General features: G+C 35.8%; 1 protein-coding gene across 1 annotated transcript in view; it reads left to right on the top strand.

Moving 5' to 3' along the window:
- The window catches only part of EPYC (epiphycan), a 41,835-nt gene extending 31,550 nt beyond the window's left edge, over positions 1–10,285 (top strand). The window contains exons 5-8 of the mRNA XM_047742355.1: positions 2,854–3,012; positions 3,851–4,053; positions 5,325–5,420; positions 9,949–10,285. Of these exons, the coding sequence (XP_047598311.1) occupies positions 2,854–3,012; positions 3,851–4,053; positions 5,325–5,420; positions 9,949–10,119 (629 nt within the window). The 3' untranslated portion in view covers positions 10,120–10,285. The remainder of the gene's footprint in view (positions 1–2,853; positions 3,013–3,850; positions 4,054–5,324; positions 5,421–9,948) is intronic.
- Positions 10,286–13,204: the final 2,919 nt, after the last annotated feature.

Raw genomic sequence — 13,204 nt, 5'->3', positions numbered from 1 at the left:
GTTACTATTCTAAGGAGTAGTAGAACACTCTCCAAATAAACCCAAGGAGATGCACATACAATAGAAGGAGTACCCAGAAGAAAGTTTCCAATAGGGAAAGTAAATATATCCAGAACATGATTTACTTTTAAGTAATTTCAGATCCTTCAAAAGTTGACTATCTGGCATCATTACCCATATACTCAGGTCTTTCAGCCAAGCCAAGCACAACAGAAAAACATAATGCCTAATCTTTTCAAAAGCTTTTGTCAAAATTATGGCTCAAGAATGTCAGCTTTGAAACTATATAAAACATCTATGACTTTGGGGACAGGTGGGGAGTTATCTCTGAAGTAGAGTGAGGGTGAGTAATGAAGTTAAAACTTTAATTAACATTTTCATTTCCACAGGCGAAGCATCACCAGAAATTCTAAACTTTAAAATTAAATTTAAATCTTTTTTTAAAGATTTTATTTATTTATGTGACAGAGATCATAAGTAGGCAGAGAGGTAGGCAGAGAGAGAGAGAGAGAGGAGGAAGCAGGCTCCCTGCTGAGCAGAGAGCCCGATGCAGGGCTCGATCCAAGGACCCTGAGATCATCACCTGAGCTGAAGGCAGAGGCTTTAACCCACTGAGCCACCCAGGTGCCCCAAATTTAAATATTTTTAATAAAGATTTTCTTTATTCACTCGAGAGTGTGAGTGAGCACCAAGAGAGAGCGAGAGAGCATGAGTAGGGGGAGAGGGATAAGCAGACTCCCCACTGAGCAGGGAGCCAGATGTGGGGCTATCAATCCCAGGACCTTGAGATCAGGACCTGAGCCAAAGGCAGATGCTTAACCTACTGAGCCACCCAGGTGCCCTTAAATTTAAATCTTATGTACTCATCAAAGTTAAATAGCTTGGAAAGAAATATTGAATCATTAGTAATCAAAATATCATTTTTTTATGATTAATACAGATTTCTAAAAACAATATTCTGAAGCCATATAAAGTAGACTTGGGTTATGAGTGGAAGAAGAGAGAATTAAATTATAACTGGTGTGAATATATACACATACATATGGATATAGCATATACATATATAGTATGAATTATCCTAAGCAATTATTGCTAAAGCAAAGCCATGAATACATAGAAGACTCAAATGCCTTACTTTTTAAAATTTCATAAGTGGCAAATACTAATTTATAATAATTTGAAAAATCGGCAAGTGTTAAATACTTTATAGCTACCCCTTAAATTGTCTTTCTCAGATTTCCAGTCTTAAAATAGTTTTCATTCCTGAAGCTATTATTGTAATTAACTTTCCTACTTAATGACAGCAAAAAGACCTTCGTAAGTACATCACTGGTTCTTGATCACAAACCACAAGTGGATCGTGCTTCACTCAGTTTACACACTGCAAATATATCTGCTTATGCCTATAGCCATCCCCCTCTCTTCCTTCACAAACATCTCAATAGCATTGTCTACATTTGCTGTAACTATCTCTGCACCCCCTACTCCCCTCTTCAACTGGCAGTTAATCTGGCTTCCAGCCCCCTCACTCCACAGCTCTTATGGAAGTTGCCTATAACCACCCCAATGACTAATCCAAGAGATATTTTCAGTCCTTAACTCACCTGATATCTCAGCAGGCATAGAAGGTTTTCTATTCCCTTTTCCTTCTCCCTCTCCATCTGGCCTCTGATACATCTTTCCATTCTCTTTTCTTCCTTTCCTTCTGGTCATTGCTTTTCTATCTTCCTTAGAAGCTTACTGTCCTCTGCAGGACCTCTAAACAGAGAGTGAAGGAGAGGTATATGTGTGTGCATAATATGAGCGCGGTAGAGACTGACCGAGATGTTGAGATATAACCCAGCCTTACAAATATCTTTTGATCTGTTGCCTTTTTGCTATGTCATTATGACCACAGCCAAGCAACCGTCATCTTTGATCCAGGTAACAACTCATCTCCACTCTGCACACTGGCCCTCCCTCAGTCCTCTACCACACCTTCAAGCAGAGTGATTTCCTAATACGCAAATCTGATCACAAAATACCCTGCCCATCCTTAGGATAAGACGCGACATCTGTAACAACAGCCGATAAGGCCTCTGGATGGTATGTCCCATACATTTCAATGTTCTCTGTGCTATAGCCGCATGGACCATCTTTTAGTCCTTCCAAAGGGAAGGGCCTTGGCCCATGCTGCTTCCTCTACCTGTGCACTCTTCACTATGGGAAGTACATGGTCAGCTGCTGTTCCTGCAGATCCCAACTCAGTTATCACCGCCTCAGAGAACCATGACTGTCAAACTGAGTCAAATTCCCCTATTTTATGCTCATTATTTCATGACATTTTGCAGATTTATCATTTTATTGTGTGATTCACATTTATCTTTCATAGAAGGTCATAAAATAGATTTGTGTCTCCCTAGAAAGGATTCAATACTTACATATTGAGTGAATTCATATAAAGGATTATTACCCTTTTTCTTGAAGCAGATTGTTTCAGTGGGGTGTTTAAATATTGAACCAAAGACCTAATAAAAATATTATGTGGGATGTTTTAACTTTACAAAAACCAGTCTTAATATTTATATTTGAAGAGAGAATTTCTAATGAGTATAAAAGCAACAACCACACTATAGCCACTGGGTCATTTAAAATAAAATTTAAAACAGTACAAAGAATGTACTAGTTATTATGGCTGCTTTAATTGGTACATTTGATTTTAATCTCCATTTATAAAAAACTATATAAGAAAATATGAAATATACCAGGATGGTCTGTATGAGACTGTAAACTTATTTAACAAACATCTAATCACATTATCTCTTAGCAGCTGTTCTTGTTACTTACATGTAATTATTTGCCTCTACCTTTTAGACTTTCCAACCTGCCTTCTGTGTACGTGTATAAGTACCACTGTATACTGTGATGACCGTGAACTTGACGCTATCCCTCCGCTGCCCAGGAACACGGTTTATTTCTATTCCCGCTTCAACAGAATTAAAAAGATCAACAAAAATGATTTTGCAAGCCTAAGTATGGATGACAGCACTAATTTCCTTGTCTTCTTTACAGACTTTTCCTAAAATTATTGCACTATAAAATGAAACTTGAATATGAAAATATGGCTCATAAATCAACTATTTTTCCCTTATTTAAATATTTGAAGGTTTGCTTTAATTATGTGGGGAAAAAGTGAGGAAGAGTGAAAGGTCATTAAGAAACTATATATTTTCAAATAAAATTTTCAAGAAATAGAATCATAAATATGTATATTTTATAGACTAGATCTCATTATCATGTCATGACATTGAGTAAAATGTTGTGGTCATATAATCACTAGGATTTGGGTTGTTTGAATAACTTCCATTGAGGAACAACTGCTTTATGATCGATGCCTACAAGCTACATTCTGACTTTATAATTGTTGCCAACTTCGAAGAATTTTGGAACTTGTCTTTATAAACTGTTTCAATCATTTGAAAATCTCTTTTGAATGTCTTTGTATTTTAATGCTAATGTATCTATAACGATGAGAAAATATAGCAATCTGTCATCACTGAGGAAACCCTTTTAAATAGTAAAATCTAGACAAAGCTTATGAAGACTTCAGGGAAAAGACCAGATAAATATAATGTGTCACTACCGTTGTTAAAATTATGCTTTCTTACAAGTACATAAATATGTATAGTATTGGGAGGAAACAATTACATTTTTATAAAAAGTAGTTAGAAACAATTATTTCATTAGTTGTCTATTGCTAGTTCACTTCATATTTCTATTTGCTTTTATGTGGGAAAATTTATCGTCATACTTTTATATGAACAAAACATATTTAAGAGTATTTAACCACCTCCCTCATTTTTCCTTCTAGATGATTTAAGAAGGATCGATTTGACATCAAATCTAATATCTGAAATTGATGAGGATGCATTCAGAAAGCTACCTCGCCTCCGGGAGCTTGTCCTGCGTGACAATAAAATAAGGCAGCTCCCCGAACTGCCAAACACTTTGACATTTATCGATATCAGCAGCAATAGACTGGGAAGGAAAGGAATAAAGCAAGAAGCATTTAAAGTGAGTTTTAAGTTTGGATATGGAAGTTTCTCATCCTTCTAGCCCATTTGCCATCAATGACTAGCATTTTTATTGCCATAAGCAGATTCAATTTGATGAGATTTTTATCTCCTAAAATAAACTATACAATACTATTCACCAAGCTTTTGGGAAATACTGCGTTTTGCTAAGTTCTGAGGCTGGTGGAACAAGAGGGACAGAGAGCAGAGCTTGCATGAGATGTCTGGAGCGTCTGGAAACGGTGTCAGCCAGGCCATTTGTACTTTCTAAGAACTCTACTCAAGGCCAATATTTTATGTGTCTTAAAGGACGACTACCTGTGCAGGGTGTGGGTGATGTCTTGAGGTAGAAGTCCATTACATGACCTTGCAAAAAGGATGGATTTGGTTAATTTTAGAAATTTAGAAATTTTGTTTTCTAAGGAAGCACATTTGGGGCCAGAGGGTCTTGCTTAGAGTAGTAACAGCATAGGGCATGAGAACACTCACCAGCCAGCTCTCTTACCCACTCTTACTGTATTCAAGCTGCTCTTCTAAACTCTGATAAACAGATTTAAAATCCTGTTTGAAGGGACACGGGGAGAGTGCAGGGGGCGGTGTGGACCCATTATTGCCGAGCAAGGACTGAAGTCCTGTTTCTCCACCAGCTCTCCTGTAACCCTGGTTGGCGAGGGAGCTAGGACACCTCACTGTAGCCAGCCAAGGGTCAAGGTTCAGTCTCCCCATTCAGCTTTTGTTGGCATGGGTGGTGGTGAGTCATGGTTTGTTCTGTGGTGTTTGTCTAGAGTAGACCTATTATTGTCTAAATTTTGTTTGTTTGTTTTTTCTTGCTAGGCTGTCCTTTTCCTAGTACTTGTACTAGAGAGAACAGGATTTTTGTTGGAGAGAAACTCTCTTTTCTCTGTCCCTGTAACACAAAGGCCATTCTTCCTCTGCCTCACCCAGCTCCTCAAAACCTCTCTGCAGAATGTCTCCCATGGGAAGACACCGCCTTGCTTAAACAGAGAAAGTGAGAGTGGGCAAAGCAAGGTTCTTTGTAGAGATTGAGAAGCTCTTTACATTTTCATCAAGAAATATTCGCTTACCATTAATTTTTCCAAAACTCATTTGACTTATGTCTAGTAACCTGGGGAACTGATCTGCTTCATCTTTGCAAAACAAGACCTTGACAGGCGTGTGTTATTTTACAAATAGTTGCATGAACAGGGAATGGAAAACACAACTGCAGTGCCGCTAATTTCCACTAAGTCCCTACATTTGGAATGTTTACAGGATATGTCTGATCTCCATCACCTCTACCTCACTGATAACAATTTGGACCACATCCCTCTGCCACTCCCGGAAAACCTACGGGCCCTTCACCTCCAGGTAGGTTTCCACCAGTAATGTATGCCCAATAGCTCCATGGAAAACAAAAGTAAAGATGAGGAAGTCAGGACACAGAAAGTCTTTATAATGGTCTGTTGACACACTGTCACCATTTTTCTTCTTTTTCTCCTCTCTCTCTCACAATTGGAGTGCAAGGTCTTTGTACATCCATGCCTCTTTCTATACTGATTTTTTGATAATGACTTTAGTCTTTAAAGATTTTCAGTCTTTGTCAAATCATAATGCATCTTTCTGGCACCCAAAATTACTTTCGGAAAAAAAAAATACAAACAAAACTGAAAGTTTCATTTCTTAAAGAAATGTGTAAGATTTGGAAGTGGAAGAGAAAATGGGAGAAAGAGAAATCTAATTTATTTTCTAGCTTTCAGAAGAGAAAAAAATGTCAACTTTAGCTTTTAATTTTAAGTTTCATGTATTGAATTAAACTCAATCCTAGGGCATTCCTATCTGCTGAGAGATGACAGACTTCCATCTCTCTGGGTTAAGAAAATGTGTTTCCAATGTGTTTTTGTAATTCTGAATTAAATTTTATTACTGTTGTCTGTGATAATATTGACCCTACAAAGTAACTGTGTCTCTGATGTTGTATTCAAACACAATGGGCTTGTGTATATAATACAACATTTAACAAGAAGTAATTGGCTTCATATTCCCTATTTTAAGGCTTAAAAAGGCATTAAGTGTACCTTTAAAGCATCTCTCTTCTCATGACTACTTAATCAATATCCAGTATTAGCTGTTTTTAACTTATGTTGTCTTCAATATTTATTTTTAATGTTTATATAAAAATCCCCAATTTTGATTCATTTCAAAAAGTTTGTCAAAATACAGTAATTAAGAATGAATGCTCTGGCAAAAGCAGATTCCCTAGACTGAAATTCTACTTCTAATCCTCTCTAAAGATTGGACAAAATATCTGAGCCTCCCTGTACCACAGTTTCAGTTTATAAAGTGAATGGTACAGTTATGGGAATATGATAAGGACTTATATGTAAGGCATAGTTATTATTAATGGTGCATACCTATTACCTATCAAAAGGAGTAGTACAGCACATAGGCACTAAACCTTTTATTCCTTATAGACACTTTGTGATGAGAAGACGGTTAAGCCATCAGAAAGATACAATGATTATAAACATATATTTACCTAACAATATATAATTATACACTCATTAACCATTATTGCATTATTATATTAATGATTATAAACAATATGCCTCAAAATGTGTGAAGCATAAACTGTCAGAATTGAAAGGAGAGATAAATAATTTAACAATAAGTTGGGGCTCCAATACTCCACTTTCAATAATGGATAGAACAACCAGTCGTAAGATCAACTAGGAAATAGTTCAAGAACACCTTAAAAACACAAAAAAATCAACTAGACTTAACAGTCATCTATAGAACATTCCGCCCAATAATAGCAAAACATATATGGTTCTCAAGTGTTCAGTGAACATTTCCCAGGAAAGGTCATATACTAGGCCACAAAACTAGCCACAACAAATTAAAAAGAACTGAAATCAGGCAAAGTACTTTTCTGATTACAATGGAACTAAAATAGAAATTAACCACAAAGAAAATTTGGAAAAGTCACAAATATGAAGATATTAAACAACACTTTACCTAATAATGAGTCAAAAAAAGAAATCTAATAAATGATTTAGGCAATGTTGTAGGTAATATACAAATATTGTGTATGCATACGCTACAAATGAGCAATCTGAAAATGAAATTAAGAAAACAATTCTATTCATATTAATCACAAAATAATAAATCACCCAGGAATAATTTTAACAAAAAAAGTACAAGACTTGTAGACTGAATGCTATAATATTGTTGAAAGCTTCCTGCACAGCAAAGGAAACAATCAACAGAGAGAAGAGATAACCTGTAAGTGGGAGATATTCAAACCATACATTTGGTAAGGGGTTAATAGCAGAAATACATACAGAACTCAAATAACTCAACAAAAAAATCGATTAAAATATTGGCGAAGGACCTACATAGACATTTCTTAAAAGAAAGCATAGAAGTAGCCAACCAGTATATGAAAAGATGTTCAATGTCACTAATCATAAGAGAAATGCAAATCAAAACCAAAATGAGATGTCATCTCACTACATAGCTATTATCAAAAAGACCAAAGATAACAAGGTTGACAAGGTTGTGGAACCCTTGTGTACTATTGGTGGGAATATAAGGGGTATAGTCATTAAAGGAAATGGTATGGAAGGTCTTCAAAAAGTTCAACAGAACCACCAGATGATCCAGCCATCCCATTTCTGAATATATACCCAAGTGAAATGAATATCACTTATCAATATCAGTATCTCAAAGAGACATCTGCACTCTCATGTTCACTGCAGCATTATTCACAGTTGCCAAGATATGGAAGCAAACCATGGGTCTATCAATGGGTGACTGGATAAAGAAATTGTGGTATATGTATACAATGGGATATTTTTCATTTTTTAAGAAAGAAAAACAATCTTAAAAAAAGAAGTTCTGCTATTTGGAACAAGGTGGGTGAGAACATTATGCTAAATGAAATAAGCCAGATGCAGATGGACACATATTGTAAGATCTCACTTATATGTGGAATCTAAAAAAGTCAAACTCAAAGAAGCAGAGAGTAGAATGGCAGTTGCCAGGACATGGAGACTGGGGGATATGGGAACACATTAGTCAAAGAATATAAAGTTTTAGTTATTTAAGGTGAATAAGTTCTGGAGATGTAATACAGCACGGTGACTATAGTTAAGAATACCTATTGTGGTCTTGAAATTTGTTGAGAGTAGATCTTAAGCATTCCTTTTTTTTTTTTTTTTTCAAAATTTGTTTTTCAATTTTGATCTTAAGTGTTCTTATCAGAAACACATGCAAAAGGAAACCATGGGAGGTGATGGAAGTGTTAATTAGCTTGATTGTGGTAGTCATTTCACAATGTATACATATTTCAAAACATTATTCTGTACCCCTTAAAGGTATATAATTTTATCTGGGGAGAAAGGGATCTAAATAAAGGAAAGATAGTCCATATTAATGGTTTGGAAGATTTAATATTAAGATGGAAATAGGCCCCAAATTGATCTACAGATTTTTTTTATATAGAAAGTCAAAAGAAATCCATTGAATCATTTGAACTAATAAATGAGTTCAGCAATGTGGCAGGTTATAAAATTGATACCAAATGTCAGTTGTATTAAATACACTAGCCATGAACTAAACCACAATGAGATACCACCTTACACCCGCTTGGTTGGCTAAAATAAAAAAGATGGATAATTACAAGTGTTGGTTAGGATTCAGAGAAAATTGGAACACATACATTGTCGTAAGAATCTAAGATGGTGCAGCCACTTTGGAGAAGTTTGACACTTCCTTGAAATGTTAAACATAGAGTTAGTATAAACAGAGTTAGTATAAACCCACAGTTCAACTCCCAGGAGAACTGAAAACATGTCAACACAAAACTTGTTTGCAAATGTTCATAGAAGCATTATTCATAAAAGCCAAAAGCAGAAAAAAATCCAGATTTCTATTGACAGATGAATGGATAAAAATGTGGCATATCCACACAATGGAATATTATCAGGCAATAAAATACAAAGTACTGATACATGATACAAAATATATAAACCTTGAAAATGCAGTTCTAAGTGCAAAGACCCAGTCACAGAAGATAAACTATGATTTATAGAAAATATCTAAAATAGGAAAATCCATAAAAACAGAAAGTAGATTTGAAGTCACCATGGGCTAAAGATAGGGGAAAATGGGAAGAGGGGATAACTGCTAATATATATAGGGTTTAACATGCTCTTAAATTAAATTATGGCTAAAATATTAATTAAAAATTTAAAAAATAATTAAATTATGATGATGGTTGTACAACTGTCTATCTTAAAAACCACTGAACTGTATACTTAAAATGAAGGAATTTTATGGTGTGTGAAATATACCCAACAAAGGTATTTTTAAATATGTCTTTCTGGGCCCTGCTTATCTTCCTGATAGTTGCTCACTTTCTCCCTCACTCTGCTTCAGCCATGTTGACTCTCTTCCCATTCTTGAACATTCTAAGGTAATTACTCAGATTGAACGTGGTCTTTTCTCTCCCTGCAATGCTCCTATCTTGGCTCTTTCCCTGCCGCTGTGTTAGTCCATTCTCTGCTCCACTGCTATCTCTTTAAGATAACTTTCCACAGTTACCATTCTTCCGTCACAAGACCCATCAGTTTTAGAAATACCTTTTTCTTTACCTCTGCTTTCTCACCTCCTTATCTTAACATTCCTACTATTCAAGTGCAAGTGATTTAATCGTCAGTGATTTAATCCCCATAGCCTAGAAAGTGCTCAAGGCATAATGATCTCATAACCTGCATTTTTGGATAAGAGAAGGAACAAAAGAATTAAAATGGGGTGAAGCCAAATGGACTGTGTTATTAATCAATAATAAGCATATGTTATATTTTGTGTTATCATTTATTGCCATCTCTTTTAGAATAACAACATCTTGGAGATGCATGAAGATACCTTCTGCGATGTTAAAAATTTAACTTATATTCGTAAGGCGCTGGAGGATATTCGACTGGATGGAAACCCTATCAATCTCAGCAAAACTCCTCAAGCCTACCTGTGCCTACCTCGTTTGCCTATTGGAAGTCTTGTCTAATTTCAGATCATGGTTAGCATTATGACACTCACTGTAATGGAACAATTCTTACTGCTCTCTTCAAAAACAGAAACTCAGCGCGATACTTTCAAATTGTGTTCTAAAACATGGTGTACAACTGAAATTTTTAAGGTATCATGACACTTAGCATGTTAAGCAAACACCAGGTGAGTCAGGAATAAAACCAAATGAAGTAGAGTAAGAGCAAAACTAAATGACAACATTAGTTTTGATTTCATAGATACTCTTGTATATCCCATATAACTTGCAAGTTTTAAGGATTTATTTCCCATATAATTTCAAGTTAAGTCTATAATAAAGAAAAAAAAACAAAATGAACACTTTAGGTGCATTGCCAAGATTTAGATGTTTTTTAAACTTTTCTATTCCTTTTTTTTTTAACTAAAGCGTGTTTCTGTTTCCAAATTTATTAATGAGAATGAAGGAGACAATAAAATAATTTGAAATTTACAATGGCCTTGTGGGAAAACATCCATTATAATCACAACATGCAAATAATCATATTTGACAATATCACATATCTTCAGTTTTTGAAAAATATTAAATTATGAACTTCAAAAAATCATTTTTTCACCTTAAAGATCTGAGAACTCATTTTAGACCCTTGCTTAAATGGCAGTTTATTGTTATATCTCATAAGATGATGGTGCTGTAGAGGACCCTGGGCTTGTCTTATCACTCTAACACAACTGGTTAACAATCAAATCATCCTATTGGTATATTTCTGTGCCTGTGAACAAAATAAAATTTAGCAAATGGAAAAGAGATGATGATATGATCACCACACTAGGGAAGAAGCTAAGGAAAGTTGATCTTTCTGAAATGTATGATCATAACACAGGGACATGGTTACAAACCAAAAAATGACAGAGGAATATACAGTGAAAGGTGATTTTCTTTCCTGCTGCAAACCTCAAGTTCCACCCCCAAGAAATAACTAGGCGATGGTTTCTTGCATGCTTTTGTAAAAGTTTTCATGAGAAACAAAAACTTGTACATAAGCAACCCCCCCTTTTTTAAGATTTATTTATTTGAGAGAGAGAGAGAGAGAGAGAGGGAATGGGAAGTTTTCTGTTGAAGGGAAGTGCAAGGGAAGAGCACTGTGTAAGGGAGAAAAAAGGAGAAAGAATCTGGAGCAGACTCTGTACTGAGTATGCAGCCCAACCCACGGGGCTCAGCAGGGCTCAACGCGGGGCTCAATGCCCCCTGAGATCATGACCCTGAGATTATGATCTGAGTTAAAAATCCAAGTGTTTGACACTCACCTGACTGAGCCACCCAAGTGCCCTGAACAATTTCCCTTTTTTATACAAAAATACATGTGCAGGTCTGCACACACACATCACCATTATGTACACATCTAACATGCAAACATGGACTTTTAAATACCAGAGGTAATCACTATTCTAAATTTTGCTTCTTTCACTTAAAAACATTTTCTTGACAATTTTTCCATATCAGCACGTATAGCACTACTGATTCTGAAAAGCACATATCAGTCCACTACGTTAGTTAATGAGTTAATTTCATCTCACTTTTTGAAAGGCTGGAAAGACTTAATACCTTGTAGTTAGCTTCTATGACCAACAGATGGCGCTTACCTTTTTGGTTTAAAATGACTGCTTGGATCTCTTCAGGGCTGCAAAAGGCGTTTTTGAGAGTGTATAAAATGCGTTCCATTTATTTTTCCTCATATCCCATAGAACTTAATAGGTGACAAAGATGGATCTAAAAAATATTTGTTGAGTTTCATTTATCTGACCAAATTTCTCAGGCATATCCAAATTCTCTCTAAAAAATTTTAATTTATAAGTTTAATTAGCGGAGGCTTGCTTTCCAAAAGCCAATTGAAAAATGCTAAAATCTAATAAATATACCCAATTACACTGCACCAGAATAAAGGATAGTTAATATTGGCAACCTGGAATAATTTAAATATGCCATTTGTGATAAATATAAAGATGAAATACCTATCTTCTCATAGTTTGTTTTGTATACAGGGGGCTCTCACTGACTGGATTTTGAATGAGTTACTACTGCCATCAAGTGTTAGCATTCATCCTTTTCAATTCACACAAATGCACAAAAAATAACACCAAGATAGCAGTGTGTTTTCAATGTAATAGTATAACGTCCTGCATAACATAAAGCATAGCATAACTTACGCTGTCATACAGCATTTAATGGAATTTCAGAATGCTGCATGCTATTCAAGTCTCCCAAATAAAGTCACACTAGTTGATATGAAGGACGTATTTTACTCAATTTACTTGGTCTGTGTGGTGAACCCTCTAAGGTAATCCCCTAGTGAACCTTCCACTTCTCGCTATTCATGTCTTTGTGTAACCTTCTCCCCTTGAATGCTGGTAAGACCTTGGGTCTTGCTTCTAACCAACAGAATATGACAAAGATGGCAGATGTCACTAATGTCAATGTCAAGCCCATACTATGATACATATGCATGTGTGTGTGTGTATTCATTGTGCTAGGAAGCACTCGGGAGATCTGCTTTGCTGACTTGAAGGAATGAGCAGCCCTACTGAGAAAGCCCATGGCAAGGAAGTGAGAATAATCTCTAGGAATGGCTGTTAACCTCCAGGACCTGTGGGTGGCCTCCAACCTGAAGGCAAACAGAGAGCTAAAAGGGAGGGCCCTCACTTACACAGCCACATGGAAATAAATTCTGCCGTAACATTTTCCCAAATGGAGCACCCCACATGAGAACCCAAGCCAGCCAGGTGCCTTGACTGTAGTCTGGTGAGATCCTGAGCAGAGGAGCCAACTAAGCTATTCCTGGGCCCCCCAACACCTGAAAATTCAAGATAACAAATGTATGTTATTTTAAGTAAGTTTGTGAGAATTTGTTTCACAGCAGTAGAAAACTAATACTACATATTAAAACAGTTTATTTTGTAGTATTTAGGGAATATGAGCCAATTAAAAGAGGTCTTTAAAAATTCCTTAATTGCATTTCTTAAAGTCATGTTTAACATCCTCTGGTGGTAAATTTCTTGGGTGATTTGCCAGTACATGAACAATTTGAATTACAATGCCAATCTACTGA

This window comes from Lutra lutra, chromosome 8 (genome assembly GCF_902655055.1).
Source record: "Lutra lutra chromosome 8, mLutLut1.2, whole genome shotgun sequence".
NCBI classification, from domain to species: domain Eukaryota; kingdom Metazoa; phylum Chordata; class Mammalia; order Carnivora; family Mustelidae; genus Lutra; species Lutra lutra.
This window is presented reverse-complemented; position numbering and strand designations above follow the sequence as displayed.